This window comes from Ammospiza caudacuta, chromosome 3, assembly GCF_027887145.1.
Source record: "Ammospiza caudacuta isolate bAmmCau1 chromosome 3, bAmmCau1.pri, whole genome shotgun sequence".
Classification (NCBI taxonomy): domain Eukaryota; kingdom Metazoa; phylum Chordata; class Aves; order Passeriformes; family Passerellidae; genus Ammospiza; species Ammospiza caudacuta.
In genome coordinates, this window is record NC_080595.1 from 114,276,520 (window position 1) to 114,292,540 (window position 16,021).

General features: G+C 40.9%; 1 protein-coding gene across 1 annotated transcript in view; it reads right to left on the reverse strand.

Annotated features, from left to right (window-relative positions):
• PKHD1 (PKHD1 ciliary IPT domain containing fibrocystin/polyductin) overlaps positions 1 to 16,021 on the reverse strand; it is a 239,029-nt gene that overhangs the window by 21,583 nt on the left and 201,425 nt on the right. Inside the window, exon 60 of the mRNA XM_058801804.1 lies at positions 6,377 to 7,382. Within this exon, the coding sequence (XP_058657787.1) occupies positions 6,377 to 7,382 (1,006 nt within the window). The remainder of the gene's footprint in view (positions 1 to 6,376; positions 7,383 to 16,021) is intronic.

Consider the following 16,021-nt stretch of genomic DNA (forward strand, 5'->3'; position numbering starts at 1 on the left):
AAAAAAGTTAAAACAGTAGATCTGGGGCCTAATCTCTACATAATTAAAGACATTTTGTGGCACCATCATCCCTGGTATGGCTGGGTCTTCTTTACATTGACAATTAAGTTTTGATGCCAAATTTCAATTCTACCAGAAGCAAAAAATTAGAAACAGACTAAAATTTCACTATTGATAAGACGGATAAATATTCTATTGACACCGAATCCCTTCACATAAACTCTTTTTACATCCATTGTCGCCACTTTCACTGTGGGAAGATGTGTCTGAGTCTCGAAGTTCCCAATGACCATCTACTTCTTCCAGCCCATCCCATAACTAAGTTTCCCACTAAGAAAAGAATTACGAATTGACAATAAAAAATTCATATTGATTCCAAAAGTACAACTTTTGGTCAGGCAGTTTTATTTGACATGACACTTTTCGTTCAAGTTTTAACCCCCACTTCATACTCATGATATTTCTTATCCCATCACACCCATAAAGAACCCATTACAGAACCAGAATTTTCTCTGATGGAAAACCCTCTAGGTTTTTCATGTGGACTTTCCAACCTTTTTACTAGACTGTAAAAGAGATGTTGGCCACCTCAACTAACCCCAAACTATTAAGTAAATAAATAAATAAATAAAATTCATGATATAATTTTGGCCGTGTGTGGAAAAAATATAGAAAATAGTCTTGAATGGAAATGTGAAATGTTCTCTTTCCAGTTCTATTGCAAGGCTCTTCCAGTTCATTATCTGAGAAGGAACCTGCTTCTATTTTTAAGTGCAAATTTACCTCTCAATGCCTTATATGCTTTTGTTCCTGTGCTGTCATTGTCCATTACTATCAAGATATTCCTGACTGGTATTTACTTTTGCAACATATTTTCACAGATAGAAAGATATCTTCCTGATTTGCTTTGCCAAATTAAACAAACTCTTTACTAAATGGTTTTATGATGCTCTTCCTTATTTCTTAAAATAAACTCAGTTTCCATCATAAATGATCATCATAAATCTCCTTCCTTTTACTTGAACTGATTTTGTCCTTTTTTGTACATCAGCTGTGAGTGACTGGCATATTTTACACAAGAATATGCTCTCTACACTGAATATTTAACCTAAGTCTAATTCTGTGAATATCTAACCTAAAATTAAATAAGTTTAAATTAAAGGAGATTTTAAGCTTACTTTAAGCTCCTGAGTATCATCGCTTCCACACCTTCACACACTTGAGGAGTGCAGCAAATAAAACTTTGAAATAACCTCAGGTGTTACAATATCTGCACTTCTTGACATGGAGATTTTTACCATCCTGCCTTTGCCTGCTCACTGGAGGAAAAGAGGAAATGCAGGAAAAGAGCTGTCAAGTCTTTCTTTTTTATAAAACCCTGTGCAATTCCACAGAGCAGCCTGCCTAAAATCTTCACAAAAGTTACCAAATCCAAGAACTTTGGGGTTAGGAGGGGTCAGAATTCATCTAGTTTGAGCTCCGTTCCTGCTGCCTGCATATGTGCCACGTGACACAGGGAATTAGTTGTAATATCTCATTTAGTGCTCTGCATGGGAATTGCCATTGGAATGAGCCATTCTTTGATAATTTGCTTCCCTTTTATTCCTTGCTGTGAGCCTCAAATTTCCTGCAAAAGCACCATTTTTCATACGCTACCTCAAACATAACTCTCAACAAAAACCAAATTCAGTTTGTGTCCAGTTAGAGGTCAATTAAGAAGGAGCAAAGCACCCTGAAGTAGAGTGAGAATAGGGACTAAATGGATTCTGGACAACTGCCCAGAATTATATTCCTGATTTTGTATAAAGGCACCTGCACAAAGATACACAATATATTTATCATTGTGCTTCCTATTCTGTCTTATTTATATTGATATTAGGAAGATTTTGCAAACCAGGGATTTCTATCTGTAAATATATCACAGTATCTATTATACACAGGCATTTTACTGGAAGATAAACTGTGTGATAGGCATCTCTGACTCTCCAGCTGTGCAAGACTATAGCAGTCACAGCAATCACCTCTGTCTTCTCTTGACAAATTAATGAGCCGTGCTTGAAGTGACCCTAACAAAGGAGTTAAATTAAAATCATGTATATAAGCACTTCAAATCATAACAGACAAGCCATATTTTTTAAAGGCTTGGCAGTGTGATATACAGACCTACTGACTAATACCTTACCACAGCCGGGCTTCCAAGGCTCCCCTTCAGCCTCACTGTCCTGGGCTGCAAATAAGCCTCCAGACTGTGCTGATTAAAGATCTTTTTGTAGTTGTGGTTGTGTTACAAAACCATAAAATTATTATGGTTGGGAAATACTTCTAATACTATTTATGCAGCCATTAACTCAGCACCACTGTGTTGACCTCCAGACCATGTCCCCAAATGTCCCATTCATTCACCTCTTGAGCACTTCCAGGGGTGGTGACTCCACTCCTGCCCTGGCAAGCCTGTCCCAATGCCTGACCACTCTTTCAGTGAATGATTTTTTCCCCTAATATCCAACATAAACCTCCCCTGATGGGAGTTTTTTGCAACTTGAGGCTGTTCTCTCTTTTCCTGTTGCTTGTTACCTGGGAGAAGAGATCAACCTTCCCCTGGCTCCAACCTCCTTTCTGAGAGAAAAGGTCTCTCTGAAATTGAGAGTTGTTGAGAATGATAATGATGCAGGACAATTCACTGCTCTGAAAGCCCAAGGAGATGGGCCTGGCAGGAGTGCAGGTTCTGTGTATTTCTGATGGTCCAACTGGGTTTCGCATGACTCAGGTATGAAAATATTCCCTTTTTCCTTCCACAGAAAAATACACTGGAATACTTTGTCTGACTTGTAATTCCAGCCCAATTATCTGTGCCTGTGCCAGCATGTGCTGCTTAAATGGAGACAGATAGACACTGGGGACAGTACATGTCCCAACAGGAAAACCCTGATTTCATTTCACAGGTTATCTGTGGCTTTATTGCATCGGAAATGTCAGCCATGAGTAATTCCAGAAAAGCTATGACTGATGGGGAGCAATAAATAACAGTGCAGAGGAGCCCGAGCAGCTGAGGGTGGGTGAGTTCTGAGCCAGTCCTGTGATCTGGTGATGTGAATGTTCTCTTCAATAAAGATCCCAGGTCTTCCCATAACTGGGACAGGGAATCCAAGGCTTTTAGCACTGCTCTTGCGTCTGTAGTAAAACATCCTCCATCCTAGGCAACTCTCCTGGTCCATGCTGCTTGGAATCTTTTCACAGAGTGTGCACAGACAGGAAGACAAAACACAGCTGGGACAGCAGTCCCAGCGTGGAGATGTCATTTCTGCCTGAAAAAAGGCAGCCTTGAGGTTTCCTTGCTGGCACACAGAAGATGGTGCTTCCCTCCTTCAGAGGGTCTCTTGGGATCATGTCTTGGGATCATGTAAATAATGGAATGCTTTGAGCAGGAAAGGATCTTAAAGATGATCCAGTTCCACCCCTTCCACTAGTTCAGGTTGCTCCAAGACCCATCCAGCCTGGCCTTGGACATTTCCAGGGATCCAGAGGCAGCTCAGCTTCTCTGGGCAACCTGTACCAGGGCCTCACAGCCGCTGTAACATTTCCCACATCATTTTCCTGCTGTCCCATTTTGCAGTGTCCTTCAGCGTAATACGAACAGCCCCACTCACAACAGTGATGTTGGTTCAGCTGATCCAAAATGCAGTATATCTTCAGAATTGGCCCTGATTTAAGATCTGATCTTGCACTTAAGAATTCCTCATTGAGCTTAATGCAACACCACAAAAAAAACCAACAAAACCCCAAAACCAAAAGCACAAGAGCAAAGTAAAACAAAACAAAACAAAACAAAACAACCCACCCAACCCAAAAGAAAACAAAAATAATATCCTGCCCCCTAAAAAAAACAAACTCGCAAACAAACAAGCAAACAAAAACCACCTACAGCTGAAACCAACAAACCAAAATGAAAACAACAAAACAAGGATTCCTACAGTCACAGACCATTGTCCTCCTTCTGGCTGCTTTTCCACCATGAACCACACAAGGTCTACTAGAAAAGTTAAGCATGTGAACAGAGTTTGTATCACTGGCAGACATCAGGATGGTCCATGGGTCAGCAGTAAATGGGAAAGGATGTGGTATTAATTTCAGAGGGTAATTCTTAGACAAATCCAATTTCTTTCTTGCATAGATGGAATATATGGAATATACTTATACTTGGATAAGCCTCAGTAGTGCACAACATCAAAAAATAACATTATGCAATATCAAGAGAGTACACAATAAGATGGCCAAACATCAAATCCTCCGTCCCCTATTAAAAACAGATGGGATATTACCTTTTTCATATTACCCATATGCTTTTAATACAGTTTCAGGATCTGATGCTGAAATACACTGCTGTCTGCTCCCATCCCAGCCCCACTCTTCACAGCCTCCTCTGCAGATAAGGGCTGACATCTGGGCTGTGCAAATAGCGGCTGTAAGAGGCTAAAAAGAGCAAGATGGGGACAGAGGAAGGAGGGAGAGAAAGGGCTCCTTGTTGCTGTAGAGGAGAAGGAAAAAAGACCTTTAAAAAGTGAGTCTTGGTATTGAATATCAATAAAATTTAGTATGTACAAAACTGACCAAAAACTCTGCGACTGGCAGGACTCAAAAGGGAGATCCAGGGGGAAATTATTGTAAAGCAAAAGAGTATCCTGTGTTCTTTTGTCAAAATGAGATGCAGATCTGTTGCTGTATCTGCATGGAGATACAAATATAAAGTCACTACTGATAAAATGCATGGGAGTTTTTGTGGCTGATAAATTACCAACAGAAAAGTCAAGCATACGGGCCCACATCATGTGGGATGTAGGACCTGGGCAAACAAAGAGAACTGGGTCTGGAGAGTCAGAACTGAAAAGTTTGCTCACTACAGTGAGCAAACAGAAGACCAGGAAGCTCTCCTGTTTCTGTGGGAGAATGGGCTAATGGAATCATTGAATTGTGCCAGTAGAAAAGAGGATTTAATACCATTTAATACCATTTAATACTTTTGCATTTGGCATCAATTCTATACAACCATAGAATACTGGGTTGGAAGAGACCTCAATGATCCTGTGGTCCAACCTTTCTTGGAAAAATCATGGTTTTGTCAAGGTGGCTCAGCACCCTGTGCAGTTGAATCTTAAAAATGTCCAAAGTTGGGGAATCCGCCAAGAAGGAAACCTTGACTTTCAGTCATACCCACTTCCAAACAGATTCAGAAAACAGAGAGAAAGAAAGAAAGAAAGAAAGAAAGAAAGAAAGAAAGAAAGAAAGAAAGAAAGAAAGAAAGAAAGAAAGAAAGAAAGAAAGAAAGAAAGAAAGAAAGAAAGAAAGAAAGAAAGAAAGAAAGAAAGAAAGAAAGAAAAGAAAGACTTGCCAGAACCCAAATATTTTAATTTTTTTTCCGAAGCAGACAGTGAGGTGATTTGATTACTTTGAAGGTATATGGAGGAGGAGGAGGAAAAGTCAATGCCCAGAAAGCTACTGATGTAAAAGTGGAGGAAAGAAACCAGGTTCTCTCATGGGAATCTGGAGGTAGAGGCTGACAGGAGGAAATTAGCAAGTATTTGTGACAGAAAGAAAAAGAATAGGATCCAACACCTGGGCACATGTTCAGGTAGTATTGGATGTGTCCAGCTACTGAATCATTGAGACCAGATGGATTTCTAGAATTTTAGGTAAAAATAATCAATACTTAGAGTCGACACTAAGGCATCAATGTGAAGAGTAGTGGCTTCTATCCTGCAGGCCTTAAATTTTAAAAGTATATGAATAAATGTTTAGATCTTCAAGATAGTTAAGGCAACAACCCACCTTTAATAATGCACCCCTGCTGCCACATCAATTTATAAACATTCATAGATTTAATTATTTAGAATTTAAGAGCTATGATGGCCTGAATTAACCCAATTCTCCATAGTTTCAAGGCAGACTTCCAGGAACTCTGTTCCTCATTTAAGGCACCACTGACATCTCTGCATTCGAGAGGCACATGAGCACCAACAGAAAAACAAGGTAATTGATGCTTGGGAATCCAGCTAGAACTTGGGCATAGCTCTGACATCACAGAATCATGGAATGGTCTGGGTTGGAAGGGATCTTAAAGGTGATTTTTTTCTACCCCATGCCATGGGTAGGGATACCTTCCAAAAGAGCAGGTTACACCAAGCCTTGTCCAACTTGGCCTTGGACACTTTCAGGAATGGGGCAGCCACAGTTTCTCTGGACAAGTAATGAAAATTTTATAACATGTTTCAGCATGGTTAGTCATATTTCAGTCAATGGAGAAATTAATAAGTACACCAAGTGGACAAAGTACCTCACTACAGTTTAATCAGTATCTGGTGGTGATTCGTCTGCTACTTACCTACTGTTACCTTCTCTTGGGGACAGCAAAACAGACTGAGTCACCATTAAGGTGTCAACTGGCAAGCCAAGGCCACTCTGAAGTTCTCCGGTCTGATGAGTGTTGATAATTGTTCTGGCCAAACTCTTTAGGCTGTCACTTGTCAGCTCATTTCTTGGATGACCTGGAAGATCACCAAGCTCAATGATCAGCACTCTGGATGGACCAGCCCTGTCAGGTGGATGCAGAGCCCGGGTGCTCCCTGGTTGTGTCCCCTCTTCCTGTGGACTGTATCTGCTCTGAAATGCTGTGCAAAATGCCATGTTAGGGCAGTGATATCTCTTTTTGCTGGCATTGGCTGAGATTACCTGCAAAGTGCTTTCACTTCCCAGCACATTATAGACCACTCTGACTTGGTCATGACCAATCTTCAAGAAATCAGCCAATCGGTGTGCTATGGTTGCCTCACCCTCCTCCCCAGCAGCCTCAGTTACCGTGAAAGCCACAAGAAGGGAAAGGCCAGCAACTATTTCCACAGGTTTCTTCTCGTGGAGAAGAACATAGAGAAGGTTGTCCTCAAAGCTGAAGTAATTGGCCCCTGCCCCTGAGTTCAGTGAAAAAGAAGATGGGGTCGGAGAGACATAATTCCCTTGGATGAAAACACGAAGGCTGAGTGGTTCAGAGAAGAACATGGCAAGGGGCAGCCTGGTTGTGTTTTGGCCACTGAGGAGGTAGAGTCTGAAAGCCAGAGGTGCCAGGTCTGGGAAGCAAACTGTGGTGATTTTGGTGGAGGGCAGAACAGAGAAGAAAGCAGAACAATGCTCTGCAGGGTGGCACAAAGAATGCGAGGTCTCATCAGTGAAGGTGTCCATAAAGCTGCCAGTCATTGTAACCACTGGGAACAGTCTCTGGCTGTCCACACTGGAATCCAAGTTTTCTAAGATGACAAGTGCATGATCTGTCTGTTTGCAGAAGTAGCCTTGTACTGAGGGCTTGAAGAGACACTTGCTGTCATCTCTGTAAATTCCTGGAAGAGAATAAAGGGAGATGGGGGAAAAAAAAATTAATTGTTTCAGACATCATCTCAATTTTTTAATAGGTCCTTATTTTCCCATTCCAAATTAAAAGTCACTTTGCCTGTGTTAAAATTTTACACAGTTTTAAGAGAAGCCTGGACACTGAGAGGTATTAAATAGGTAGAAACTGCATCTACCTCTAGATGCCTTGGAATTGAAGATTGCTGAGGACTGAAAACAAATGACAGAGAAGCAACACATGTACCTACCTTGTTTTTTCAACATATAAAACTACAGCATCCATTGAAAGAGCACACATGCAAGACAGACTTTTTGTCTGACCCAGCACTTTGTCCCTATGTCCTTGTGCCTTCTACATTTTTCCTGGTCCCAAGCCTGTAGCAGAGTAATGAATCAGGGCATGACTGCAAGTCTTTGCAAAGATAATTTAACCCTACAAAATGCTGTCTCATCCCACTCACAGAGACTGCACTTCAAACAGAAAACACTAGAAAGGACCAGAACATCATTAATCTACTCCAGTGGTGAACCACCTCATCAAGTGAGAAGCTGGAAGAAACCATCAGATTCAGATACCTACAAATATAGGAGACTCTCACACATGTTACAAATGTCCAAACTCCCACTGCAGTCAGTTGAGATCTGGAATTTCAACCATTTGCTCACAGGCAGGTGTCTAGATTTGTTTGAGATGTCTTGAGGTACCAGAGATATGTGACACAGGGTCTATAGAAGACATATGCCTTGCAAGGACACCCCACAGCACCAGAAATCACACTAAACACACATTTGTGTAACTGAAACACACTGAATTTCCCAGCCATCTCTTCAAAGCAGTTTAAAACAATGGAATTCACCCTAAAATACTTCTATTTAGTCATCTGGATTGCATTTTACAATCCTATAATTTTATTAACCATAGGTGGGATCCTGTCACTTAAACACAAGTGCAGAATGTCACCTGGACTTCTTTTGGTAGCTGCAACATCTGTAGGTGTAACACACAATGAATGGAAGTGCAAAAGCCACTTCTGGTAACACTTTGTTCTTTCACTTAATGTAAAAGAACCATAGGCTCACAGAATGGTTTGGGTTGTAAGGTTGGACCTTAATTATCATCTAGTTCCAACCCTCCTGCAAAGGGCCACCTTCCACTAGACCAGGTTGCTCAGGCCCCCATCCTACCTATCCCTGAACACTTCCAGGGATGGGGAATTCACAGCTTCTCTGGGCATCCAATGTCTCAACATCCTCACAGTAAAGAATTTCTTTGCAATATCAAATTTAACCCTACCCCTGTTAGTTTTGTGCCATTCCCCCTTGTGCTGCCACTCCATACCTTTGTCAAAATCCTGAATGGTGCTATAAGTTTATAGTGTGCTCCATCTAACTAAATACAGTCTCTGCTTTAAGATGAGAGAAATTGTGCCTCAAGCTGTAATGATGAGATCACCACTGATTATAAAGAGAGAATAAAAGTAAATGAGTTCAGATACAGGCACCAAAAACATAAACATTTCTGCCTGGAGCATCTTAGAAAAAATATGTAGGTTTCTGTTTTTCCTTCCTCTCTTCATAATAAAATCAAAGGAGGAACTTGCTGCTGTAGTCAGCTAGAATTCTCCTTCCCTCACCTAGCCTGCTCCTTCCTTAGTCAGCTGTGCTCACAAATGTGTTGGGCAAAGCGTGGCCAGTGTCCAAACCAGCTCTGTGCTCCTCATTCAGCACATGGGCACATGCATTCAGTTCACATAAAAAATAAGGGACAGCAACATCCTTAAGAGTCACAAACTTCTGGATGAATAAGAGGATATTAGGGCTAAAAGACATCACTTATCAAGGACACATTATGTGAAAATTTCTGCTAGATAAAAGTAGCAGACTTCTAAAAAATAAATTAACTATGAGAAGTGTTAGATGGGCTCTGAGCAACATGGTGCAGTGGAAGGTGTCCCTGTCTACCTGGGGATGATCTTTAAGGTTACTTCCAACTCAAGCCATTCTGTGATTCCATTAAATAATTCTGGGCTCTGCCTTTAGTTGCATCTCAAAGCCAGGATCCTGTGCATTATGTATTTCCAGGGGAATCATCATGTGCAGCCCGTGGCCTGTGAACATTACCCAGAATGAGCTCTCCCTCTGCACGTCCCTGAGGGAAGCAACGGAATTACATAAATGTTGAGCTCTGCTCAGGGAGGATGTCCAAATGAGATGGGATCTGTACAATCCCCCCTATTTTTAGACACCAGCTTACAAATTTGCTTCCCTTTTCTTACTTTTCCCTGTTTTTTGGTGGTTTTTTTTTTTTTTTTTTTTTTGCTTTTCAGTGTATTTTGCTGTCAGTTTGTGCTGGAGGCAAAAAAGAGAGTGAGGGACAGCTCTGTTCAGAACAGAAGTGGAAATGCTGTGCTCAGAGACACTGGAATTGTCCCGGAGCGCTGGGAGGACGCACTGTGCCGCCAGCAGCCTGCCCACAAAGGCTGACACATCTCATCCACGGCTCTCCTGGAAACACCCCATCTCCCCCTGGTGACATTTCTCATGTCTACAAATGGGATTTGATGATACTTCATGATTTCTCAGAACTTTCCTTGGCCCCGCCTGCCTTGCAAAGGGGGCTGGCTTGGTTTCCTGCACACACACACACCCGTGCACACACACACGCATCACTGCTTGTCTTCTTCCAAATGGCCTTATCTGCCAGTCACAATTTCTGCAGCCTGCAATTTCGATCACTTTTAAATGAAACCCATGCTGGCCTTAGTAATCATAATGTCATTTACAATTTACCACAAAACACGTTTATTCGGTTAGTAGCACATTGGAGAAAGAGAACTCCATATGAACTCGCCGCTGAAGCCCTAATCTGATTATTTCCTCATGAAAATCCAAGCAGGGGTGCTTGTAAGAGGGGGTCGGAGAGGAGAAGAAAAAAGTGAGTCCTGGCCACAGCTGACTCTGATAATCAATGAGAACAGATAAGTGACGCGGCGTGTCACGGCCAGCAGCTAATCTGCCTCAGGGCTTTCCTCTAAAAAAGGCCAGAGTGGACAGGACTTAATAAATACTGAGTGACCACTGAATATTGAGCTGACATGTGCTATTTACATCGGTGATGAACAATAGCAGTGATAAATTCCAGAAGCATCCCCCTGCCATGGGTGAAATTGGATTACACAGGTTCTATTTGTATGTGTTTGCACACACACACACACACACACACACGTGTGTGTGAGAGAGGGAGAAAAAAAATTGGGAAAAAAGAGTCAGCTATAGTCCTTAGACATGTGTGGGAAATTTGAAGATACTCATATAATGTTGAATTTCATGCTGCGATCTTGTGTACCCAGGCAGAGGAAGGGGACATGTGTGCTTTGGGCTCATGAATTCGCCTGTTTTTCCTGCTCCACACAAGAAGAGAGAGAAATGATACATGGAATGTGCATGTGTTTGTTCACCCTCTGCAGATAATTCCTCCACCTCAGCGAGCAGACTTTGCTTTCTGCAGGTTCCACCCATCATCAAGGCAAATTTATTATTTATTTATATACATAAACACACCAGCACATATATCTAGATGAGATTTTAGCAACTCAGGTTGCTTCTAGGGCTCCTGACAAATATTAACTTTGTGTCAATATTTGTCCTTCCTGTCGTGAAATGAGGATTTTCCACCTCATTTCACATTTGAAAAGAATAATGCGCCGAGGGGGCCCTCTTTGCTTAGGGAAAAAACCTCCACCGCTGCCACCATCACCACATCATATCCTTTATTTAGAAAAATGGAGAGAGGTGGAAGGAGAGAAAAGCATTTTTTAAAATAGATGTTCTGACTTAAAGGCACATAGAGTCCTATACAAGTCTCCTGGCTTTTCCCTTGTTCCCCAATGCCAAATAAATAAAATAAAATAAATTCTACATTTAAAATTGAATGAAATACATCAACATTAATGATTTTCCCCTTCAGGTTAACACCACCATTTGCTTCAATAATTTTTACCCATTTCGTGATAGATTCCACAATTCATGGTACAGGGGAAAATAGAGACTCTTTCTGACAAAAACAAAAGGCAATGTCAGTTTTTTATCAAAATAAAATAAATCTCCCACAATTTTCTTTCCATCTGACTGCATTTGCCCGTCAGTTATTTCTAATTTAACTACAATTATAGCTACAAAAATACAAAAGCAAGGAGGGGAGGAAGGGGGAGAGGAGAGATAAATGGGACACTGTTTAGAAATTGCAATTCATTGGCCTTGGGCTGGCCAGCACATATCTTTGCTGAGAGGGAAATATTCATCAGCATTAACTGTTCCTTTTGACCTGCTGACATTCAAATGGGAAATAAAGGGGGAAAAAAAGGGCCCAGGAACAGCACCTTGGAAATCCAGAAAAGGTAAATTATTCTGAGTTCAGTTGCAGAGGAAGGCACAGTGGTACAAATGTTTCTTATGTGTTTGTTTACAAATGTGCTGGGTTTGGTTCAGGCAGAGTTAATTTTCTTTGCAGTAGCTGTTTTGGGCTGTGTTTTGGATTTGTGCTGAAAATGGTGTTAACAGCACAGAGATGTTTTCATTATTGCTGAGAGGGGCTTGCACAGAGTTGAAGCCTTTTCTGCTCCTCACCCCACCAGTGAATGGGCTGGGGGTGCACTAGGATTTGGGAGGGGACACAGCCAGAACAGCTGACCCACAGAATATCCCAGACCATGTGGGTTCATGCTTAGCCTATAAAGCTGGGGTAAGAAGAAGGAAGGGGAGGACATTTGGAGTGATGGCATTTATTTTCCCAAGTCACTGCAACCTGTGGTGGAGTCCCACTGGAGTGGCTGAACACCTCCCTGCCCATGGGAAGTGGTGAATGGATTATTTGTTTTGCTTTGCTTGCTTACACAACTTTTACTTCCCTTGTTTAAAGGTCTTTATCTCAACCCCCAGGTTCTCTCCCTTTTATCCTTCCAGTTCTCTCTCCCATCCCACCAGGGCTGAGTGATTGAGGGGCTCTGTGAGGCTGAGTTGCCAGCTGGGGTTAAACCATGGGAACACACACACAAATAAATATGTACTCATAGCAGGGACCATGTAAATAAAAATAGAATGACTGCTTTAGGCTGTTAATTCTTTCTTTTAAAGAAAATTATCTTGGAAGGAAATGAGTCTCATAACATCAGTCTGTGTGGGGGTTTTATACTCTCCTGTTTACCGTTCTTCTATAAAAAACTTTGACCCCCCCAAGCCAATTTTAGCCACATTTGTGAACTCAAAAATACTGTGTTCCTTCAAGGTTTGTAAAACTAGGTGCCCAAGAAGAGAAAAGCCAGTTATTTGTGCTTCCTTTGAATGAAGCTCTGTCATAAAACTCTCTTCTTACACATCCTGAGATCTGCATTCACCCTTCCCTTTCACATGCAAATCCAAAGAAAAACAGGTGTAATACATGAAATATTTGTTCTTGCATTCATTGTGTGCTTTGCTATGGCCACACATATTGAAACTAATTATTCTCTTAAAATCAAGTGTTATTTGCCACTTTCATATAGTTACACATATTTAGGTTTGCATCAACACTTGAGAGCTCCCCACGCCTGAGAGGGAAGGCACACATTACAGATGACAATATATCTGTCCCAGTCATGAACAAAAAATTACAGTTTTACAGTTCCCAGAGACTATAATAATAATAATAATAATTCATTCTTGACCTCAAAGCATCAGTTTTAAAAAGAGAGACCAGCAAATCTCTGAGGTCAGAATGCTCTCCAACAGGGATCAAAAAGAGTATGGGAACCATTTGTATAGCAATGTTCACTCAAAATGCTCCTCAAGCTTTCACTGATTTACAGGTCAGGAACCTCTTGAGTCAGAGAGATCTTTGTTGGTCTTTGTATTTGAGAGAAAACACCAAACCTGTCTTAGAAACCCATGAAAAGTTGGGGGGAGAATAATAACCCGGCCAGGAGAAAATATCTTGATCCCTCTCAAAGGAGGTGGGTGAGTAAATCTGGAAGGGCCCTTTAGAGATTGTGCCCAGACCAGGCTGGAAAACGGGATTTTCCTTTTAATTCCACAAATCTTCTGGATTACAAGGTGCCACACTTGGAAATACTTGTGTCCAGAAGAATCAGCAGGAACTGAGCTTCTAGAGCATTTTATCCATCAAAACTTATAAAATAACCAGTGCCAAGTCAGGTTCTAGTCCCTGAGGCCATCTGACACAGCCTTGCCATAGAATTAAAGCAATGGACCCTCCAGAAGACAGTGATCACCTCCAAACTGAATTTTTGAACTGGCTCCTGACTCGTGATAATTTTTGGAAAGCACCCAGGAGTTATTTTGGGCACTTCTGTGTTGGCTGGGACAAAAGTGGGTTTGGAGCTGTACTCTTGGTGCAATAAGAAGCTCCAGTGTCCATACCCCAGTGCTGCTGGACTGGGCAGAGACCCATTCCTGCTACTGTCAGCACTGGCCCAGAGCTGCTTGTGCATAATTTTACTAAATCAGAAAGACAGAATTTGGAACTATTTTTTTCTGTATTATGATTAATGACTTGGGAACTTTTGTCACAGCATTGCATTTGCTCCTGAAATAAGCATTATGGGGACCTTTGTGTTGTCAGGATCACTAAAATGACCAAAGTGTTACCAGATATTTTATTGTGCATGGAGGCAAAATTGGTTAAACAGTGTGGACTGGAACTTTTAGATGATCTCATGAAGCAGGTAAGACAAACAAACTATTCTCACAAACCTCTTGAAGTGATTAACCACCATCCAAAAAGCCATCTCTATGTAACATGAGTCCTGTCTCCCAGAAAAGACAAATAAAAATACAAAGAGAGTAATTTTTTCATCCCTATTATTTCACCTTTGAAAAACATAATGTTCCACAAGTATCAGTTCTTTTCTTGTGTCACTAGCAAAGCTTTTCCCATTTTCCTCCCCTTGAAGATAATCCTGATTTCCTTTAGGTATTTTTAAGAGGAGTTTACTCTTCTCTTGATCAGCAACCTCACTGACTGAAGCTTTAGTCACACCCATACGTGTGGCTCAAAATAAAGATGAGGAGCAGCAAACAGCAGAGCTGTTGCTGACACAGTTCCAGTCACCATCTCTCTGGTCTAGGAATGATAAAATTACCACCACCACCACCACCACCTGAAAGCAGAACAGCAGTTTTGTCAGATGCCAGACCTAAAAATGAATGTGGCTGTGCCACGCACTGCTCTGAGCTGTGGATATAATGAGTTTTGAATGGGAAGTCCCGGACACAATAAATCTGTGCCATATGTGACCATTTCCTGTGTCAGTTCCTTTCTCATAACCAGTGGAGGCTTCTCCCTCCCCCTCACTTTCCCTTTCATGACCCCACACCAGGGCTCTGAAATCTTTCAGGGTTGCTTTTGGGCCCCAGGCCTTTCCACAGCAGTTGCATAAATAAATGAGTTTGACAGCAAACATCATAATGGTTACGGTAATTTGTGCTCCACACAAGTGTTTGTGCTACTCGCAGGAGAAACGGGAGAGGAAAGAGCTTTTTTTGTTACCACAAACAAAAGTATGTTCTCTGACAAGTGGTGAAAGAATTAGTCAAATAAACTTGAACTCTATTCAGACCATCGTGTTATGGATGGGGAGGTTCTCAGCTTCGCTCTCCTTCCTTGGCCTGCAGTCACTGCAAAGACAAATCATCCTTTTCTTCTGCAAAAATAAAGTTAGGGCATAAAATGAACTGCCTCAAAATAAAATTTTCAGGGAACTCCACTTTACTGCTATTATTATTATCATTTCTTCCCAATTAGAACAGTTCTTTGGTCCTGGGAACACGCTCACAAAGAGACTGAGTGATTTTCCACTAGAAGCTGGCTAGAAGGAAAATGCCAAATATCTGCAGTTTCTGGAAGTATTTGGGTTAGAAATAAGCTTTAAAATGACAATAATTTCTGTAAGAAATAGGTTGAGAGGGCAGAAAAGAAGCTTCCATTTGTTCTATTTTCTCCCTTTTTCATTGACAAACAACATTTTGACTAAATACCAAACTTTTACTAAGTTTTTAACTTTCCCTGAGAAATTAAAATATATTTGGTCTGTGTAGATTTTTTTTTTTGTCTGTAAACCCTATTATTAAAAGCCATTTTTCCCCAGCAATGCCATTTAATAAAACATATTTCATATATCCCGATTTCAGCCCAGACATTTCAGTTAGCATAGTAAAAGGCATAATTAGTTTATAGAATTTTTATAACAATTGTTAGGAAGGAAGGCTGGTTTCCCATATCCAATACAGAGATAACAAAATAAAAGTATTAGTATTTTAACCAGGGAGGCTTAGGTTGGAAATCTGAAGATCATCTTTCTGGTAAAAAAAAAAAATATGTAAGTAGCAAGAGCTTGAAACCAATTGTTTAGGAATCTGGGAGGACTAATATAAGTGAAGGATTTTTTCAGCAGGTTATATTAATTTCTTTTTTGGAACATTGCAATTACAGATTTATAGTAATTACTTTAGAGTGCTTCTTTTCTTTTCTTTTCTTTTCTTTTCTTTTCTTTTCTTTTCTTTTCTTTTCTTTTCTTTTCTTTTCTTTTCTTTTCTTTTCTTTTCTTTTCTTTTCTTTTCTTTTCTTTTCTTTTCT